This window comes from Anomaloglossus baeobatrachus, chromosome 4 (assembly GCF_048569485.1).
Source record: "Anomaloglossus baeobatrachus isolate aAnoBae1 chromosome 4, aAnoBae1.hap1, whole genome shotgun sequence".
NCBI classification, from domain to species: Eukaryota; Metazoa; Chordata; class Amphibia; order Anura; family Aromobatidae; genus Anomaloglossus; species Anomaloglossus baeobatrachus.
In genome coordinates this window covers 691,723,274-691,746,057 of record NC_134356.1, presented here as the reverse complement: position 1 = coordinate 691,746,057, position 22,784 = coordinate 691,723,274, and the positions used below count along the sequence as shown (strand labels likewise).

General features: G+C 42.7%; 1 protein-coding gene across 1 annotated transcript; it reads right to left on the bottom strand.

Moving 5' to 3' along the window:
* Window positions 1-291: 291 nt before the first annotated feature.
* LOC142302965 (olfactory receptor 5G9-like) lies at window positions 292-1,221 on the bottom strand. Its single transcript, XM_075344067.1, has one exon. It carries the CDS (start codon window positions 1,219-1,221, stop codon window positions 292-294), a length of 930 nt encoding a protein of 309 aa, XP_075200182.1.
* Window positions 1,222-22,784: the final 21,563 nt, after the last annotated feature.

The window sequence follows — 22,784 nt, the reverse complement described above, 5'->3', positions numbered from 1 at the left end:
CTTAAGTTAGTAGTGTCCCACTGGTCTAATGCCGGAATTAAAAAAAATAGTTGTTTTCAAAATTAAATTCATTAATTTCTCAAATATTTGTCTATCCAACCTATATGAACATTCCCAGCTGATTTCTGCCCAAACAAAAATATCTGACTTGAGAAGCAACAAGTTCTAAAACCATAAAAAAATGTACTAAGAATACGTCATCTTGGTTAATAAAATCTATTCTTCAAGCCACTAGATCTATTTTCTTAAGTCATTGCCAGTTGAGAATATTTTTTAGACAAAATCTTCAGATTAGAGATATTTCTGAATAGTTTCCTGCACGGCTTTCTTAATGTCTTTGTTTCTAAAGCTATAAATAATGGGATTAATTAATGGTGTAAATACAGTATATAACAAGGACATGATTTTATTAACTTCTGATGTTTGTTCATTAGCTGGAAGAATATACACACTGAACAGAGTCAAGTAAAATATGGAGACCACAGTGAGGTGGGAGCTGCAGGTGGAGAAGGCTTTCTGTCTACTCATATTAGACTGAATTTGTAAGACGGCACGGACAATGTTACCATAAGAAATAATAATTATTATGCTGGGAATAAGCAGCATTGGAATACTTAACAAACACATCTGAAGTTTCAAAGGAAATGTATCCGAACAGGAAATTTCCATTAAAGGAACAATGTCACAGAAAAAATGGTCAACGGTATTCCGCACACAGAACTTCAGCCTTGATGCCGATAATATGTAAGTGAACGTGTTGGAAAAACAGAGAAACCAAAACAAAATATTCAAATTCACATAAAACGAACTTGTCATGATGGACACGTAATAAAGTGGATTACAGATGGCCACATATCGGTCGTAGGACATCATTGTGAGAAGAAGACATTCATATCCTTCTGCTGTACAGAAAAAACATATCTGTGCCAAACAGCCAATAAAAGTAATTGTCGCCCCATTATTTAGTAGAACATAAAACATGTTGGGGACAATATCTGTTGATAACAATATGTCACTGATGGACAGTTGTGAGATGAAGAAGTACATTGGAGTGTGGAGGTTCTTGCTGGTGGACACCAGGGCGATGATCAGGAGATTCCCACACATTATTGCACAATAAATCACAAGAAGCAGAAACAACAGGAAAATTCTATAATTCAGGCTGACTTTAAACCCTAAAAGAAAAAACTCATATGCCAACGTCAGATTGTTTTCCTGCATCAAAATAATAAAGCAAAATAAAACCCAAAATTAGTTTTAACCTAAAATTTTATAAAATTATAAAAAAAATGTTAGCATTACACCAGGATGATTTTTTAATGATATAGTGCAAAATCAGGAAAAGTTCACGATGGAGAACATTACCTGTCCTAAAAAATACTCAAGGCTTTCCATGAAAAAAAAAAACAATGAAAGGTAAAAGCGGAAATCGGGTTTTAAAAGCCACGATATTGACCAATATGGAATGATGAAAGGATTATTATCAGGAGTACTCAGCTCCCTTCATCAGGATTACAGGCAAAATACATCAAATCGAGATGTTCTCTGCCTGTTGTCCTGATGAAGGGAGCTGAGTACTCCTGAAAGCGTTGACCTGTGCATGAAAATAAAAAAACATTAATCCTTTTATCGTTCTATATTGGTCAATAGCGTGGCTTTTAAAACCCAATTTCCACTTTTACCTTTCATCTGCTAAACCCGGGGCTGCAGCTATTCACCTGGAAACAAGTAGTAAGGTTTCTACATCTTCTGTTATTTCCTCAGTTGGATTGATAAAGCCCTGATTTGCCATTTACAACTTATTTAGGTTTCTTTTTTTGATTTGTGAAATTTGCAGTCATTTTTGAGCCAAATTTATGAAATTACCATACTGTACAAAGCTCATGATTTTGCTGCAAAAGAAAAATGCTATTTAGTTTTGTTAGTGTTATTTGCAAGATTTTAAACTTTAACAGTTACAAATTATTTAAAGAGATGGACATTTAAAAAAAAATGCTACAAATTTAAGACTACTCTAGAGATCTTTGACGCTAGTCACTACTAAGCTAGGGTGTGACACAGTAACTACCTACAGGCAGCATCGACAGCAATGAAGTCAGGTAATTTGGTGACTAGTTCCAGGAGAGCTTGTAGTATTCAGGGAGTAGACAGATACATACACTACAGTTCAAAAGTTTGGGGTCACCAAGGGAATTTTGTCATTTCCATGAAAAATTATACTTTTATTTATCAAATGAGTTGCATAATGAATATAAAATATCGTCCAGACATTGACTAGGTTAGAAATAATGATTTTTGCTTGAAATAATAATTTTCCATTTCAAATTTTGATTTCGTCACAGAATACTCCTTTGAAGCAATTCCAGCTTTGCAGACCTTTGGCATTTTAGCTGTTAATTTGCGGAAGTAATCTGGAGATATTTCACCAAATGCTTCCAGAAGCCCCACCCACAAGTTGGATTGGCTTGATGTGCACTTTTTGGTACCATACGGTCAAGCTGCTCCCACAACAGCTCTATAGGGTTGAGATCTGGTGACTGAGCGGCCACTCCATTACAGATAAAATGTCAGCTGCCTTTTTCTTCCCTAAATAATTCATACATAATTTGGAGGTGTGCTTTGGGTCATTGTCCTTTTGTAGTAAGAAATTGGCTCCAATCAAGCACGGTCCATAGGGTATGGCATGATGTTGAAAAGTGGAGTGACAGCCTTCCTTATTCAAAATCCCTTTTACCTTCTGCAAATCTCCCACTTTACCAGCAACAAAGCAACTTCACACCATCACATTACCTCCACCATGCTTGACAGATGGTGTAAGGCACTCTTCCAGCATCTTTTCAGTAGTTCTGCATCTCAGAAATGTTCTTCTGAGTGATCCAAACACCTCAAACTTCGATTCGTCTGTCCATAACACTTTTTTCTGATCTTCCTCTGTCCAATGTCTGTGTTTTTTTGCCCATATTAATCTTTTCCTTTTATTAGCCAGTTTCATATATGGCTTTTTCTTTGCCATTTTGCCCTGAAGTCCAACTGTGGAGACACGGGGCTCAGTGGGTGCTCTTGTCCACTGAACCAGCCTCCTTTAGAAAGACAGCGTGGCTCAGGGCTCATCCCAACTTAACGCACAACCTCCATGACCTTGGGCGGAACACTACTCAGACAACACAGGGTGAGGGAATCACAATATTAAGACTATTGGATCCCCAAAATATTAACGGCACATAACACATAACCAGCAAAACACACATGTAACAGACAACAGAGTCTCAGACTAGACAATGGCAACTAAGGTAATTTACATTAGATTAGCAATACACAACTACATTACAATGATTGCTCAGAGGGGTCTGGAGAAACAATAGTTTAGCAAGCATGAGTTAGCACAAAAGAACAATACGTCTGGCTGAATGTTAAGAAACTTTAACCCATGAGAGTCCATGTCATCACATTCCTCCCCCTTCTTAATATTAGCCAGATATGATAGGCTTCCGATCATCCTTCTCCTCTTGACGGCATTGTCCTTTTTAATGGTGAGGTCAGCATCAGAGGCTTGCATCTATACACCTCCCCCTGATTACGTCCCCCAGGTTGAGCAGCCATATTGCAGACAAGCACTAAGGTGGGGTCCGTGAGTTGGGCTTCCCTGAATTCCTTATGATCTATCTCCCCCCAGTCAATGGCCACAGTTGGGTCTGAGGTACTCACATTCGTTGCATCTGAGGAGGAGGCTGAAATTGAGGAGGAGGGTTCCCCTTGGATGGGTTGGTAGAAACATCTGCATAAGGATGGTGTTTGGCTTGGCTGTGGGTGATGGCGGTAACAAACTGGCTGAATACTCCTTGTCCTAGGTCATTCTCCAAAATGACTGGTGTGAGCAGGTAATCCACAAGCCCCACTTTCACTTCCCTCTGGGTGGTATCTGAAACAACAGGCTTTGTGGGGCCATCTATGAACCCCACTTCTCCTGGCCAGTCCCCGAAACAACAGGTGTGGGGAGGCTGTCCATAAGCTCCATATGGACCTCTTCCTGGTCAGACACCAAAATAACAGGGGTGGGGATGCTGTTCATAAGCTCCACATCAGCCTTGCTCTGGTCAGTCTCAACAATGACAGGTATGGGGAGGCTGTTCACAAGTCTCACATCAACCTTTTCCTGGTCATTTCCCAAAATAACTGGTGTGGGGACGGTGTCCATAAGCTCCACATCAGCCTTGCTCTGGTCAGTTTCCACAATGACAGGTATGGGGAGGCTGTTCACAAGTCCCACATCGATCGCGTCCTGCTTAGTCCCCAAAATACCAGGTGTGGGGAGGCTGTTCACAAGCTCCACCTCGACTTCTCCCTGGTCGGTTCTTAGGTCCAACTGCACACATGCCAGAGGGATGTCCGAGCGCTGGCCCTCAGCCAGGGAGATGGATAATTGGGAATCTGGTAAATGGTCTTCTGGGGAAACAATAACTGGGCTTACCAGAGTGATGGAAGATGAAATGTCTCGAAGTCCCTGAGCCTGTATATCACCGACCTTGACCGTCTGGATGTGGGGATGGAGGTTGGCTGGTGTACGGTGTCCGGTCTCCGTAGGGTGTGGACTGGATAAACCACTTCCTCAGCTATTGTTGTTTCTTAGGAGTATCATTCCTCAGGTCTCGTTTGTTCATCTCGGCATATGTTGACTGGTTGGAGTGGCAGACGGGCTCCAAGCATGCGGCCTCTTTGTTTTGATGCAGCTTCTGCTGGGTAGCGGGACCATCCTTCTCGAGCGGCTGGTGCTAGCAGTATGGCAGCTGGAACTCCATAAACATATTCCAGAACCAAAGTCCTCTCTTCTCTTGAGAATTTAGGCCCCAATGCAATTGACAACGCTGTGGCTTGAGCCATTTTGGACCAAGTTGATTCCCGATTGTCACTAGATCCATGATGTGGCACATAGATTAAATCCTCCGGGTCAATATCGGATCCTCATCGTGCCCTGCATCATTCTGGGCATCCCAACGGACTAATTTTTGAATCAAGTCCGACTGAGTGTCAGCGTTCCAGTAGACAATCTTTCGCCTCTGGCACAGATCCTGTAGCATCCATTTACTGCTGCGGTCGTAACTCCTCTGTGGTCCTTGTCCCATGGCTGAGCTGGTGGGGTTGGACATGGCAGCGTCTGAAACCTGAATGCCTCCCCTATGGCCTACTAGGTATGCTTATGTGCCTCCCTGGTTGTTGAGCCCGGGATGGTGTTCACGAACACCAGTCCTTTGCAGCTCCCCTGGATAACCCAGGCTGGGTAGTATCCCACTGCTGCCACCAATTGCGGAGACACGGGGCTCAGTGGGTGCTCTTGTCCACTGAACCAGCCGCCTTTAGAAAGACAGCGTGGCTCAGGGCTCATCCCAACTGAACGCACGACCTCCTTAACCGTGGGTGGAACACTACTCAGACAACACAGGGTGAGGGAATCATAATATTAAGACTTTATTGGATCCCCAAAATATTAACGGCACATAACACATAACCAGCAAAACACACATGTAACAGGCAACAGAGTCTCACCCTTCCCCTGGCTCACCAGGGATTTAGAATGTCCATGCCTCAGAGCTTCCAGGGCCACTTACTCCAATCCAGCAGCACCCCGCTTTCGGCGGGCACCCACCGAGAAAGGAATAGCGCCAGATTTAGGAAGCTGTGTAAGGTCTGCAAAGTCTGTACCAGGTGACCAAATTGTCCCAACCTGGGTTTCCTCCTTAAGTAGTCCTGGTATGATGATATAATCCTGGCAGCCGGAGTCGAAATCCCTAGACTGTGGATATGGTCTCCAATCGGAACCAGAGTCCCTAGATTGAAGCCACAAGGTATCCTGATCCTCTAGTCAGCTCCTAAGAGCTTAGACTGGATCATGCACATCCATCAACAACAACAAACTGGTGACTTAAAGAAATCCCTTTTATAGCCATAACCTTCCCTTAGGATACACTGCGTCCTCATCAGATTGGTTGGACAAGATTGCTTCTCCCATTGGACGAATTTCAAGCTACATGGACAATGCTCATTCAAATTATATGGATAGAAAGACTGAAGATATCTACATGAAGTTTGCAAGTCACAGACTAGACAATGGCTACTAAGGTAATTTACATTAGATTAGCAATACACAACTAGATTACAATGATTGCTCAGAGGGGTCTGGAGAAACAATAGTTTAGCAAACATGAGTTAGCACAAAAGAACAATACGTCTGGCTGAATGTTAATAAACTTTAACCCATGAGAGTCCATGTTGTCACACCAACATCACAGAGTAACCTCTTCACTGTAGATGTTGACACTGGTGTTTTGCGGGTACTATTTAAAGAAGCTGCTAGTTGAGGACCTGTGAGGCATCAATTTCTCAAACTAGAGACTCTAATGTACTTGTCTTGTTGCTCAGTTGTGCAGCAGGGTCTCCCACTTCTCTTTCTACTCTGGTTAGAGCCTGATTGTGCTCTCCTCTGAAGGGAGTAGTACACACCATTGTAGGAAATCTTCAGTTTCTTGCCAATTTTTCGCATGAAATATCCTTCATTTCTAAGAACAAGAATAGACTGTCGAGTTTCACATGAAAGTTCTCTTTTTCTGGCCATTTTGAGAGTTTAATGGAACCAACAAATGTAATGCTCCAGATTGTCAACTAGCTCAAAGGAAGGAAAGTTGTATTGCTTCTATAATCAGCAAAACTGTTTTCAGCTGTGCTAATATATTTGCACAAGGGTTTTCAAGGGATTTCTAAACATCTATTAACATTCTAACACAGTTAACAAACACAATGTAGCATTAGAACAGTGGAGTGGTGATTGTTGTAAATGGGCCTCTATACACCTATATAGATATTTCATTAAAAAACAGACATTTGCAGCTAGAATAGTCATTTACCACATTAACAATGTATAGAGTGGATTTCTGTTTAATTTAACGTTAGCTTCATTGAAAAAAGATAACTTTTCTTTCAAAAATAAGACTATACCTAAGTGACCACACACTTTTAAACTATAGTGTAGTTATGCAACCATCCAGGGACAGGTTTACAAGAAAACACGAAGAGTATTCAGGTCAACTCAGTTATATTCAGGTCATGGTACAGGTTCAAAATATCAAGAGATCAAAACAAGTACAGAGAGCAGACAATAGGGAAATCAAGCAACTGTCCAGGATCAGGCAACAAATATCAGAACAAGACAGAATGGTGATGCTAGGTCTTATCTCTATCAAGACAGAATGTATGACTGGTGACATTCTGGGAGCGATTGTTCAATAAAATAGCAGAGCAATCACAGGGAAGATGTAACACCTGAGAACCCCAGCACCTCGCAGAACTAGGATGATAGCCTTTGCTGTCAGTCAACTACTGCACACCAGATAACAAATAGAGATGAGCGAACCTTTGGAGGTTCGGATCGCTGGCAGCAAACAAATCAAGACTCTACTGGTCCAAATTTGGCCCAAGAAGGTTCAGAATCACTGATTGTCAGTTTGAGTTTCTGCCCACATACAGTCAGCCATAAGTAGATCACTTCTAGGGAGGGATGGGCAGGGTTTTCAATTTTTTTTGTTACACAATACATCTGATCACACTGCTGTTACCTTTAGTGTGAGCCATTCAAACACTGCCACCGGCTCACAGAGAGATGAGCACCAAGTGTACCTGTGCATTGCCTTGCTCGCAGGAGTTAACTTCACAGATAAAGCTTCCAAACTCTGAAACCAAGCTGTGTTTTTTTTAGTTGATGTTCAGTTCGAACACCGAACCTCAGTTTTGCTCATCTCCAATACAAAACACAGCAGTGACTCTTATTGCGTCCGAGATGCACTACATGGAGGAATTATGACAAATCCTTTCCTCTGGCAGTGACCACAGTGAGATGTGCCGAAAAGAAAAAAAAAATAGTTCTTAAAGTCACACTTAATGAATCTGGATAACCAAAAGTGTCAAGGGAAATAAAAAAGGAAAGTCGACTAAGGATGGGGCAAAATCTACTCTCTCAGCATTAACATCCCGGTGCAGGAGTCTGTCATTAGATAAAGGTTGCAGATCATACACATGTTAAACAAATGGGATGTCCTATCTATTTGAGTGTATTTTAAACCTCTCTAATAGTAATTGCTTCCTGTGGCAACGGAATTTCATGTATTGAGCAAACTGTGAAGCCTCAGACTTGTCAAAATGCCCATATTGACCTGTAGCTATAGTTAAAGTAGTCTACAGCAGCCATTAGGACTGGACCATAGATCACATGAAGAAGTTAGACGGGTGAATTAAATGACCTTTTCATTTGCAATCATTTTTATTTAGAAATTGTATCTAATAATTATTTGCCTTTGTGAGAGATTTAGATTTCGTAATTATAGAAGTGAGACTCTGACATATCAGATACATTTGAGAATATATTTAATATATATCCCTAACCTACTGTATCCTCACCTATCCCTTGTAGACTGTGAGCCTTGGCGGGCAGGGACCTCTCTCCTCCTGTACCTGTCTGTATCTTGTATTGTTTATGATTATTGTACTTGTCCCTATTATGTATACCCCTTTCACATGTAGAGCGCCATGGAATTGATGACGCTATATTAATAAATAATAATAATAATAATAATAATATTTGAACAGAAATATTTTGAAAAAAATAGAGGATGTTAACCCCATTAATTTTAACCACTTTCGATGATATCCATTACTTAGCGTATTTCTATAAGTGAACAGCATAAAACTTATTACACATGAGAGACGTATTGCACACATGAAAATTTGAGCAAAAACATCCTCCACAAGACTTCGGTTTAGCAGCCAAGTGGGATGTCCATGGCTGTCGACCCTGAGACTGAGACCCTTCCAAACCTCCTCCTGTTGAGCGCATACTCCCCACCTCTTCTCAATAGCAGTATATTGCATTGTCACCATTGCTTTTATGATGCCACATGGCCTCCAAAATTACTGATGAGAAGAGATGCCAAGGAGACCATCACGTAGTGTGAGGTTCAAAGGTCTCTGATCCAGTGGCCACAGAAAACAATTGAGGCCACTCATCCATGGTCCAGTGAACTTTTTGCTCAACTGTATAAATATTAGAAATGTATGCAAGTTGTAAATATTACAGCCACTTAATCCTTTTTTCACTTGCCAAACATACTCTGACAAGCAAAATGGTAACAATGTTTAGAACTTTTAACTTTTAAGCTCCATATTTCACCATCCACTAAAGCTTCAAATGTGAAACTACGTTATTTTTATAGACAATCATCTTGGTTATCTCATACATAATTTTGACTTGTATTTATTTAGCATATGATAACTTATGCAGATTCTTGTACTGTCACTGCAATGTTACTATTTTGCTCCTGGTGGTGGAAAATCTATTTCTTCCTGTAAACTACAAATTGCAACATTTTCTCACATTCCCAAATAAGTCACTGTGTTATTTGGTTGATTTCCAAGTGAAAGGTCACTGGCTCGAATAGAGGAGAGGCATGAAAATTTACCAAGACAAGAGAAACATCATTTTCCATTTCATTAATAGCGTTCTCTTGGACAAGAAAATTCACAAACTGCATTATTTTAGGCCAGGAAAGTTGGAAGAATATGAATTGTAATCCTTCCATAAATTCAAAAGCTAAGAGGTGAATGTACAGTCAAAATATCAGAGTCAACAAACCGGGTCATCCCAAGGTCTATCAGTTCTGGTGCGACCAACACAGCAGTATAGGCTAATAGTGATATCATAAATATCCATGCAAGCCCCATGCGATACATGTTACACAAGTCTGGATTGATGGCCCAAAAAAATTTGAAGATTCCTCAACTTTAATATCATGATAAGAAGCTTCAACTCGAGTTTGCAAAAAGGTATGTTAAGTGGATACTAGAAGATGGAAGCCAGTGATTTGAAGCAATGAGACGAAAGTCAATAGACTAAGCTCTGATGGGTGCAAATAGTTCTCAATAAAATAAGGGAAATAGGGGTTACCAGATAGACAAATTGAAGAAACTATCAATTTTGGTGGAGGAAGCCTGATGCCTGATGATACAGGGTTATTTCACAGCTAAGTTTGTTGGCTATATGACAAGGATTGACTGTGGTTTCATTGCCGAGCTATATGTGAGTATCCTAGAAGATGAGTTACTTCATACACTCGAGTACTATTGGTATGGAAATGATGACATAGTGTTCCTGCAGGACAATGAGCCAAAGCATTTGTTTAGATTGGTGATAAAATGGTAAAATGACAGAAGTACAGCTGCTGGATCGTCCCCACAGTCCACCTCAACGCAATTAAGTTAAAGACTTGTGAGTAGAATTGGATAAATTGGAGCTGGATACATACACAAGTGAGTCAACCAGTATGCACCAACAATGCAAATGTGTACAAAAGACCGGGGATATGTTTTTGTAAAGACAAGCTCTGATTGAGTGCATGCCCAGAAGGATTCAGAGAGAGGTGAAAGCCAAAGGTTGATTTCCAAAATTCTAATAAAATATTGGAAATAAAATTTTAGATTTTTAACAGCAAAACAGGAACAGCGCAGTGATATAAAAGAATCTGCCTAACTAATCATTTCCTAAATAGCTGCAAGTTATGTGTGAGGTAGCCAAGATGATTGTCTGAAAAAAGTAGGTCGTCTCACGCTCTGAGATGTATTGGATGGTGAGATATGGATCCTGAAAGTCACAAGCTCAAAACATTGTTACCCTTTTGCTCCTAAATGTATGCAAAATTCAATGGAATTTTAAAAATAATAGATTTTGCTTGGGTGTAAAAGTATAAAATGTAAAATATTTCACCTACATGAACTTTCATTGTCCTTTTTGCATTTTAATCATGTGCTTCCTAGTGAATGGTTACAAAAGGAATAAGACTGTAAGGAGGAAAACCCGAAGCTTTTTTGGTACATCTCTGAGAAGATCAGGAATTTTTACGGAGAAGTTGCCTGAGAGAATTTTCTAATCTGTAGTAAATTGATAATATGTGTAAAATCCATCTCTGAATCTTGTACTTGTTCCTAAGTATAACGGTTCTTACTGCTGCATTTTACAGCTTCAAGATCATGTCTAATAAAGGAACAAACACATGTAAAGTCAGAATCTGCCCACAATATAAACTCATCACATGATTGAGTGCACAATGGAGCCTTATATATGATGTTACTTTACAGATATGATGTGTTGGGTCTACAGATACCTCGCAGATTGGGTGTTTTTTTGCTCTATTTGTGCACCGGTAACAAGTCATCGGGGGTTGCTCCTGTCTCTCCTTTATTACCAGGAGAGTAAATCCCATAATATTCAATTAAAATTTTGTGAAATAATTTAGAATGAATAATTGTTACACTGCATTATTTGTGCTTTATTTATTTGATTTTTTTTTTCAATGAAATATTTATATTTGACAAATACAACATTAATATTATTAACCCGTTTATGACCTAGGACGTACATACTCATCCTAGGTGACCTCCCTCCTTTTGATCTACAGACATGTGTAGCTAAAAAGTGCAGAGATCCACCTGCTTTTGTTAGCCCCATAGATTGTGCTAGGAAAAACTGATCTAATGCTCTCCGGGAGGGATTGTGCTGTCCCCCACCGCGATCAAAAACCTCATGATCTGATCACGGGTGCCAACGGGTTGTCATGACAGCCAAGAGTCAGTTGATGACTTCTGTCACTGTCATGATCACTTTCAGTGAATGCCGTCAGAGCACAGCACACACAAAAGATAATTACTTCTGTTGTTAAGCATCACTATGATCAGCAGAAGTAATTGCACAGTGAAGGCATAAAGCCCTGTAGGGCTAGTAAAATCAATAAAAAATGTAAAAAAAAAAGTTTTTAAAAATATGGGAACCATCACTTGAAATTTCAATTCACTCCCCCTTTTGCTACATTGAAAATAAAACAATAGTAATACAAAAGAAATACATATACCGTATTTGGTATTGCCACATTTAGAAATGATCAGTATATCAAAACATAAAATCAATGTAATCTAATAGGTAAAGGGCGTAGTGAGGAAAAAAAATCAAAATGCCAGAATTAAGTTTTTGGTGCCGCAACATTGTATTAAAATTCAATAACATCTGATCAAAATATTCAATCTACTTAAACATAGTATATTTATCCCCTCAACAACCACCGATCCACCTTTTTATGATAGCAGTTAAGGATACTTATTCATCAGAGGGTATAGCACCTCCCCCAGCATCGGAAAATCTCTGGGGCTTCAGCTACTGGGGGTAGCTGAGACACTGGAGATCATGAGTCAGATCATGACCATTCCGTATAACGGTGCATATGTGAACGGTAATGTAACGCCGGTAAAAAAAATTGATAATCTCCAACCTGGCATGATTAAATGTGTCATATGGAAAATAAATGTCATCCCTTGGTCCACCTCGGTCTCCTGGTGTGGCCAAAGTCCCTCCAGTCCCCCTCCCGATTATCTAAAAGGGTGGGCGTATGACTTATACACCCTCCGCATTCACCGTACCCATCTGATTTCAGTCTCATCTGACACATCAGATGAGACAGAAAATTCCTCCCCAGTTCATCCCCTGTCACCCCAAGTGTCTCTCAGTCTCTCAGGTACCTTCTGCAGCATTGATCTCCATTGACCTCTTCTTTTCCTTGGCTTCAGAAGAAATGGTGGCCACATGTGCAGGGAGCAGGTCTCAGCCGGATCCCTATGACCAGTGAGACTGAGTTTACTGTAGTTTACACTGCCCTCGGTGGGACCCAGAGAGTCTTGCTGCAATATTCTCACTGAGACCACTGCACACACACTCCTCACATGGAGTGTGTGCACTTTTGCAAATGGGGAATATGTTTGCTGAGCATACCTTCAAAATGGATAACGGTGGACCAGATTTTTTTTATCAATAAATTAGTGAAAGAGGGAATGTGTTGGGGAGTGTTTTTCCAAATAAAAAAATGTTGTTTTTATTTTGTTATCAGTGACTGGGTTAGTAAGGTGGAGTATCTGATAGACGCCGCGACATTACTAACCTCTGGGCTTGATGCCAGCTGACAATACAGCTGGTATCCAAAACTAGTATACACTATGGTACCTAAAGAAAAACTTAAGCAATTGAAAAGTAAGAATTTTTTTAGAATTATTTTAATAAAGTGGCAAAAAAATCACAGAAAACATCCAGTATAGAGTATGACCTCCCTATCGAGATTTGTCATGAAGTGGCAGGGGTGGCTCAAAGAATTGATCAACTATTTGCTAGAAATCTCATTTTGCATTGTAGTACAGTTGGGATAAATCCGTGAATTTGCACTTTTATGTGATGCATGCCACTCTCAGATCATGCTGGCTCTTATTTCTCATATGCACAGTAGCGTTGCCTTTTGTGGCCAAAGTATAAGTCCTGCTCTGAGGGTTCACACAAATGCAATGCAATCTACACAATAGAAGATGAAATGTGTGTTTTCTAAACCAATAGGGCAGTTATACCAGTGCTTAGGGGAGCAAGGTGGTGAGACACTATGGGCGGCGTCACATGCTACGATATATCGGGCGATATGTCGTTGGGGGTCACGGATTCCGTGATGCACATCCGGGATCGTTAGAGATGTCGTAGCATGTGACAGCTACAAATGACTGTGAACGAGCAAAAATACTCACCTTATCGTTGCTCGTTGACACGTCGTTCATTTTCATAAAGTCGTTCCTCCTTCTGCATGCCGGTTGTTCATCGTTCATGAGGCAGCACACATTGCTCCGTGTGACACCCCGGGAACAACGAACACAGCTTACCTGTGTCCTGCCAGCAATGCAGAAGGAAGGAGGTGGGCGGGATGTTACGTCCCACTCATCTCTGCCCCTCCGCTTCTATTGGGCGGCCGCTGTGTGACGTCGCTGTGACGTTAAACATCCCTCCCCTCTCAGGAAGAGGATGTTCGCCGCCCACAGTGACGTTGTTAGGGAGGTAGGTACGTGTTATGGGGATTTAACTACTTTGTGCGACACGGGCAATGAATTGCCTGTGACGCACAAACGACGGGCGAGTGCGATCGCTCATGTGATCGCACGATAAATCGGTGCGTATAACTCCGCCCTTGGGATTCTCTGTGGAGGTGCATTCTAATGCATCTGAAAAATGGGGAAAGAAACAAAATTAGAATCGATTTGAGATAGTTTAGAAAAAACAGGTCACATTGTCACTGTTAATAAAAGAATGTTTAGCAAAGAATGACATGAATGAAAATGAGCAATCCACAAGAGATAGTAATATAAATATGATTGTATATGCAATATAGCATACAAACAAGACAACATGGATACATGCACATTAGATCTTAAATGTATAATCTGATATATGGCACAATGTCCCAGGGGAGATGTGAATATGATCCCGGTGATGAATAAAAAGGTCTCGTATTCCTGATTCAGCCAATAAGATCCAAGGTCTTAAGAGTATCCAATAGGATTCCTGTTCCTTTAGATGTTGAATCCTATTGCCTCCTCTTCTTTGGGATGGTACATGTTCGAGGACTTGATATTTCATCTGTGAAATAGTGTGTAAATATTGGATGAAATGTGCTGAAATGGGTTTTAGTGTCATTTTGCAGTGGATGGTAAACTTATGTTTACTTATGTGGTCTTGGATATTCTGCGTGGCTTCACCAACATATCCAAGGATGCACGGACACTTGATCAAGTACACAACAAAGGAGAAATCAAAGATATGAAAGTCCTTAATTGGTAAATCTTGCCTGTCCATGAATTTGTAAATGAGTCAACCGTGGTGATATTTGAACATTGGGTGCAATGAAAGCAGGGGAAGTTACCCTATTGTGCTGGGCATAAGGTTCCTGTCTAGAGCCACCTCTCATTGAGCCTATATTTGCTTGAACTAGATAATCCTGCAGGTTTTGTGATCTTTTATAACAGAACAGTGGGGGGTTTTGAAATTCAGAGATATCGGAGACCAATATTTCTGTATGGTACCTCTAATGAGTGGATGAAACGGGTGATATAAGGTTCAGCCTAACTATGACCTCAATACTTTATTTGATGTTCCAGTGTTGTATCTTGGTCCTACTCTTTTTTTCTCTGCGTTGGCATCATTGTACTAAAAAATGTTAGGTACGTGGTTGTCCCTGTTTGCTGTCGGAACATGTTAAAGGTTGGTATTCATCGTAGTATGTTAGTCGTTTGTTGTATGTTTCAGATGTACGCTATTTCTAAACTTTCTCTTTTAAGTAATCTTCATGATCCCTTATGATGTTTGATCCTTTTCTGATCTGTAGAGATTTTCTGATTTCTGATATGCTGCTGGTTTTGCTTTTGATGTCTCCCAATCTGTGTTGGTTAAGGTGTTGGCCAGTTTTTGCTCAATGCTCTTAACCTTTAGATCTGATCTGTATCCACAACTTCCTTCTGTATTTACTCAATGGTTAACACAATAATGTCAATAAAGCATTTATTCAATACTAGAAGGTGGCCCGATTCTAACGCATCGGGTATTCTAGAATTTATTGTGTAGTTAATGTATGATTTTTGTTATATATACTGTATATAAAGATGTTGTTGTGTGTAGTTGCCAAGTGTTTGTGTAGGGCACTGTAAATGTTCTGGGCGTTGTCTGGGTGTGGGGGTGTGTGAGGGCGGCGTTGTTTGTGTGTTGCGTTGTGTGTGTTGCGTTGTTTGTGGAGTGCTGTGTGTCTGCAGCGTTGTGTGTGTGTGGTGCTGTGTGTTGCGCGGTTTGTGTGGGTGTGTGTGTGGGGGGGGTGCGTGTGTGTGTTTTGGAGGGAGGTATGTTTTTGCAGTGTGTGTGTTGGAGAAGTAGTCCTGGGGGAGAGGAGAATAATAGGAGGAGTAGTCCTGGGGGGAGAGGAGAATAATAGGAGGAGTAGTCCTGGGGAGAGAGGAGTATAATAGGAGTAGAAGTCCTGGGGAGAGAGGAAGATAATAGGCGGAGTAGTCCTGGGGAGAGAGGAGTATAATAGGAGGAGTAGTCCTGGGGGGAGAGGAGTATAATAGGAGGAGTAGTCCTGGGGGGAGAGGAGTATAATAGGCGGAGTAGTCCTGGGGAGAGAGGAGGATAATAGGAGGAGTGGTCCTGGGGGGAGAGGAAGATAATAGGAGGAGTAGTCTTGGGGGGAGGAGTATAATAGGAGTAGTCCTGGGGGGAGAGGAGAATAATAGGAGTAGAAGTCCTGGGGAGAGAGGAAGATAATAGGCGGAGTAGTCCTGGGGAGAGAGGAGTATAATAGGAGGAGTAGTCCTGGGGTGAGAGGAGGATAATAGGATGAGTAGTCCTGGGGACAGAGGAGGATAATAGGAGGAGTAGTCCTGGGGGGAGAGGAGGATAATAGGGGGAGTAGTCCTGGGGGGAGAGTAGTATAATAGGAGGAGTAGTCCTGGGGTGAGAGGAGGATAATAGGATGAGTAGTCCTGGGGACAGAGGAGGATAATAGGAGGAGTAGTCCTGGGGGGAGAGGAGGATAATAGGGGGAGTAGTCCTGGGGGGAGAGTAGTATAATAGGAGGAGAAGTCCTGGGGGGAGAGGAGTATAATAGGATGAGTAGTCCTGGGGACAGAGGAGGATAATAGGAGGAGTAGTCCTGGGGAGAGAGGAGTATAATAGGAGTAGAAGTCCTGGGGAGAGAGGAAGATAATAGGCGGAGTAGTCCTGGGGAGAGAGGAGGATAATAGGAGGAGTAGTCCTGGGGGGAGAGGAGGATAATAGGGGGAGTAGTCCTGGGGGGAGAGTAGTATAATAGGAGGAGTAGTCCTGGGGTGAGAGGAGGATAATAGGATGAGTAGTCCTGGGGACAGAGGAGGATAATAGGAGGAGTAGTCCTGGGGGGAGAGGAGGATAATAGGGGGAGTAGTCCTGGGGGGAGAGTAGTATAATAGGAGGAGAAGTCCTGGGGAGAGAGGAGGATAATAGGAGGAGTAGTGCTGGGGAGAGAGGAGGATAATAGGAGGAGTAGTCCAGGGGGAGAGGAGTCTAATAGGAGGAGTAGTCCTGGGGGAGAGGAGTATAATAAGAGGAGTAGTCCTGAGGGGGGAGGAGTATAACAGGAGGAGTAGTCCTGGGGAGAGAGGAGGATAATAGGAGGAGTAGTCCTGGGGAGAGAGAAAGATAATAGGAGGAGTAGTCCTGGCTAGAGGCTCGAGTTCGACTTGGTTCATCGAATGGAGGAGGCCGTGTTCGAGTTCGATTCGGCGAGCCGTTCGACGAACCTCTCGAACCCCATTGAAAACAATGGAAGGAAATCACAAACACATAAAAACACCTAGAAAACACCTTCAAAGGTGTCCAAAAGGTGACAAATCACTCTCAAGAAAACACAAGCACATGGGAAAGTATCAAGGACAAATACTCATGCGAAAACAAAACAGCTGGACGAGGAAAAAGAGGAGGAGGAACAGATATATGAGTATATGCAAGTGAACATCGATGCCATTACTGTGCAACTGGAGCCTTGCTTATTCTGGGCTTCCAATCTAGATAAATGGCCCGAGCTCACCACTTACGCCTTGGGATCTTGTTGTGTCCCACAGCCAGCATCCTCTCTGAACATGTATTCAGTGCTGCTTGGTGTGTGCTGACAGATAAGCGCACGCGTCTGTACATTGACAATGTGGACGGACTAACGTTCATCAAGATGAACAAGTCATGGATCCGCAAGGACTTTTCTACCCCTGTGTCATCCAGGGGAGGCGAAAGGCTGGTGTATTTTTGAGAGTGCTTCATGCAAAGCATCTTTTTAAGATTGAAAATGGGGGACAACTGATGCCAGTCAAGTGGGGTGTGTGTGGCCCAATTTTTGGAAACAAGGGAGACTGTGGTTGGAGTCCCCTCGCTTTTGAAAAATAAATCAAGATGAACAAGTCATTGATCACATAGGACTTTTTTACCCCTGTGTCATCCCGCGGAGGCGAAAGTCGTGCCCGTGCTACACCAGCATGTCGCACAAAACATCAACGCTTCTTTGAGAAACTCTGTGTGTGACAGGGTGCATTTAACCACAGATACCTGGCCCAGTCACCATGGACAGGGGCGTTACATGTCACTGACTGGGCACTGGGTTACTATGGGGAGAGATGGAGAAGGGTCTGCTCTACAAGTCTTGCCGTCCCCACGAGTTGTGTGTCAATCCTTCCTCTGTATATAGAAGTTCCTACACTGCTTCTGCCTCCTCAACCTTGTCTGCATCCTACACCTCTGCCCAAAACCTGTGTGGTTAGGCCACCCACGTTGTAACTGAACACAAGGAATCCCACACACCTCCTTACTATGCTGGCAGCAGAGCTCAATGGCATCAGGTGGTCGACTCTTTACTTTGAAATGTCTGTGAAATGTGAGTCACACCACTGGGGAGTTGTGGATGGTAAGCTCTGGAGAGTGAGACCGGGTTTCATCAATGGTTGTCTCCACTCAACCAGCAGCCAGGGAAGGTCGGGTGCGACAATGATGCAAACCTGGGTGCGGCCCTTCGCCGTGACATTGTGACACACGTGCCTTGTGTGCCTCACGTGTTGAACCTGGTTGTCCAGCAATTTTTAAACCAATATCCCGGCCTACATGGCCTTCTGCAGAGGGCATGGTGTAACGCCTGCCTGGATCCACACACTTAGACGGGCTGTAAAGGATAGGCTAGAGGGAAGCCACTCACCAAGCAGGACCCCCAGAATCCTGAAACCCTTTAACCCTTTACAGGGCTTTGGAATTACACAGGACCCAAGGTGATCAATACCTGTGGAAGGCTGCAGTCCGAGAGAGTAAAAGTCAGGTAGGGTCAAACCATGAATTGAGGAACAGGAACAGAATGGGATGGACAGGACTTAATCAGAAAACAAGCAGAGGTCAAATGCAGATCGGGCAATGAGGTACATAAACAGCAGGCAGGAGAGGTAGTCAGGAAACAAGCACACAAAATCACAAAACAGAACTGGGCAGAACAGGAACCAGAGGTTCAGAGCTATGTCTGGCAGTTGTCAGCAGACAGGATGGGCCTAAAAAAAGGTGTGGTGTCTTCCCATTGGTTGTAGCTGAATGATGGCACTTCATCTGTGAGACACCCACCACCTACATTTAGCAAGTGGTTCTGCATATCTAAATGTAACGCAGCCCAGTAGGTGAGCATAACCTGCATCCACCGGCGGCGCTGGCATCGACTCCTCTACTATCATCAGCACTATGCACGAAAGGAACACGGTGTCACCTGGCGACCGGAGTACAAATTGATGGAGCGGACTCCAAGTGGTGACTTAACAGCCGTGTGCGGCAATGATGCAAACCTGGCTGCGGACATTCATCAGGGCAATGTGACACATGTGCCTTGTATGGCTCACGTGTTGAACCTGGTTCTCCAGCAATTTTTAAACCACCATCCCGGCCTACATGGCCTTGTGCAGCGGGCACGCTGCTATGTGCTCACTTATACCGTTCACACCCAGCAGCTCAACAACTTGCATCACTCCAGAAGTCTTTCGATCTACCGATTCACCATCTGAAATGCGATGTGCCGACACTCAGGAATTTGAATCTGCACATGTTGCAGCTTCTGTGGCAGCACCGCCGAGCCCTGCTGCAATACGTTATGATGTATTCCCTGGGCTAACTTGATCCAGAGGTGGTGCAGATCACGCTGCTGGAGTGGTGTCAGATCAAGGACCTATGCACCCTGCTACACAGTTTACAAATGTCGAAGCAGATGTTTAGCACTGGCGATGCCATTATCAGCGTGACAATTCTGGTCATCTACATGATGGAGCACACTGTAAATATTATTCGGAGTCAGGTGGTGGGACAAGAGGAAGGGGAGGAAGTACAGGAGGAGTCATATACGGAAGGGAAAACAAGATCTACAAGGTCCAGACGGTGAGCGGCACCAAGGCATCAGGCATGGGACTGTGGGGGAGAGGGAATAACAAGGGCGCATAGTATCAGCAAAACTGTTGAGGAAGGTGCAGGAGCCCGTGAAGAAATGAAAGACGAACTGGCGATAGGCATGGAAGACTCAGCAGATGAGTAAGAGCTTGATCACATTTCGGTTGTGCAAGGTTGGGGGAGAGTGCAAAGGAAGGAGGCACGATTCTCACCTCTCTGCCACCAACACACCAAGGATTTGGTCCTCATGGATGCGCAAGACATATGAGAGCCTTCTTGCTGCACTACCTACAACATGACCATCGGATTGACCGAATTCGAAGTAATGCTGACTAGTGGGTTGCCACACTGTTAGATCCCCGATACAAGACATAATAAAGACGTTTGCAGGAGTATCAGCAGAAGGTGGTAAGCAATCTTAGATCTGCTTTTCCACTAAACACCAGTGCTGCACAGAGTTAATCTCAACGCTTTGTCATGGATAGGAGGAAATGGTGTTTTACTTGTCCCCATCTAAGAGACCGAGAGCTGGCTGCTGTGCGAAGACGACGTTGAGTACGGTGTCCCTGCAGAGTTGCAAATTTGGTGATATACAAAATGAGTGGAGAAAGGCCATATGCTGGTGGAAAGGGGAACAGGTGTATTGGAAAGGGGAAAAAAGTTTGTGTCCGTGGGTTTGGTGGTTAAGCAACAGTAACATCTGCTGAAGAAACACCATCTGTTACGGAGGGACTGACAGATTAGGATAAGGTGGTATAGATCCCCATCACCAGGAGAGGGTCCACCGTGCTCCCAGTTGGAAAAGGAGATTCTGGCAACCCGAAGGTTAGGCAGAGGATACAGAGTGGGTAGCTGTGAAACTAATGAAATAACACATTTCACTAATGTGAAACTGATAGTAGCCTGAACCGAGTTAGACGGCAATCGGATCTGGAGACTGTGAACCCTGTTAGTGTCACAGGGTCATAGTATCATAGTATCATAGTTTTTAAGGTTGAAGGGAGACTCTAAGTCCATCTAGTTCAACCCGTAGCCTAACATGTTGATCCAAAGGAAGGCAAAAAAACCCCAATGTGGCAAACAAGTTCCAGTGGGGAAAAAATGTCCTTCCTGACTCCACATCCGGCAATCAGACTAGTTCCCTGGATCAATACCCTGTCATAAAATCTAATATACATAACTGGTAATATTAAATTTTTCAAGAAAGGCGTCCAGGCTCTGCCTAAATGTTAGTAGTGAATCACTCATTACAACATCATGCGGCAGAGAGTTCCATAGTCTCACTGCTCGTACAGTAAAGAATCCTCGTCTGTGATTATGATTAAACCTTCTTTCCTCAAGACGTAGCGGATGCCCCCGTGTTCCAGTCGCAGGCCTAGGTGTAAAAAGATCTTTGGAAAGGTCTCTGTACTGTCCCCTCATATATTTATACATTGTGATTAGATCCCCCCCTAAGCCTTCATTTTTCCAGACTAAATAACCCCAAGTTTAATAACCTGTCTTGGTATTGCAGCCCCCCCATTCCTCTAATAATCTTGGTGGCTCTTCTCTGCACCCTCTCCAGTTCAGCTATGTCCTTCTTATATATCGGTGACCAGAATTGTACACAGTATATAAGTGCGGTCGCACTAGTGACTTGTACAGAGGTAGAACTATATTTTTTTCATGAACACTTATACCTCTTTTAATACATCCCATTATTTTATTAGCCCTGGCAGCAGCTGCCTGACACTGGCCACTAAAGTGAAGTTTACCATCCCCCCATACACCCAAGTCTTTTTCTGTGTCTGTTTTACCCAGTGTTCTACAATTAAGTACATAATCATAAATGTTATTTCCTCTACCCAAGTGCATGACCTTACATTTATCTACATTAAACTTCAATTGCCACTTCTCAACCCAATCCTCCAAATTACATAAATCTCCCTGTAATATAAAATTATCCTCCTCTGTATTGATTACCCTGCAGAGTTTAGTATCATCTGCAAATATTGAAATTCTACTCCGCATGCCCCCAACAAGGTCATTTATAAATATGTTGAAAAGAAGCGGGCCCAATACTGACCCCTGTGGTACCCCACTATGAACTCAGACCCAGTCCGAGTACGTACCATTAATAACCACCCTTTGTTTCCTATCACTGAGCCAGTTTTTAACCCAGTTACACATATTTTCCCCTATCCCCATTATTTTCATTTTATGTACCAACCTTTTGTGTGGCACCGTATCAAAAGCTTTTGAAAAGTCCATATACACAACATCCACTGCATTTCCCTGGTCCAGGCTTGAACTTACCTCTTCATAGAAGCTGATCAAATTAGTTTGACAGGATCGATCCCTCATAAACCCATGTTGATCCTCTGTCATAAGGTTATTTTTCTTGAGATACTCCAGTATAGCATCTCTCAAGAAACCCTCAAGGATTTTACCAACCGTAGAGGTTAAACTTACCGGCCTATAATTTCCCAGCTCAGTTTTTGTCCCCTTTTTGAATATTGGCACCACATTTGCTATGCGCCAGTCCTGCGGTACCGACCCTGTTATTAAGGAATCTGAGAAGATTAAAAATAATGGTCTATTTATCACAGAACTCAATTCCTGTAGTACTCTGGGGTGTAGCCATCCGGGCCCGGAGATTTGTCAACCTTAGTGATTTCGAGGCGGCGGCGTACTTCCTGCTGGGTTAAGCAGGTAATATTCAAGGGTGAATTTATGGTATCACTGGTCATGTCATCTGCCATGGCATTTTCTTGTATAAAAACCGTAGAAAAAAAGTCATTCAGCAGGTTGGCTTTACCCTCATCCCCTTCCACCATTTCACCAAGACTATTTTTAAGGGGGCCAACACTATCGCTTTTCAGTTTTTTACTGTTTATGTAGTTAAAGAATATTTTAGGATTATTTTTATTTTCTCTCG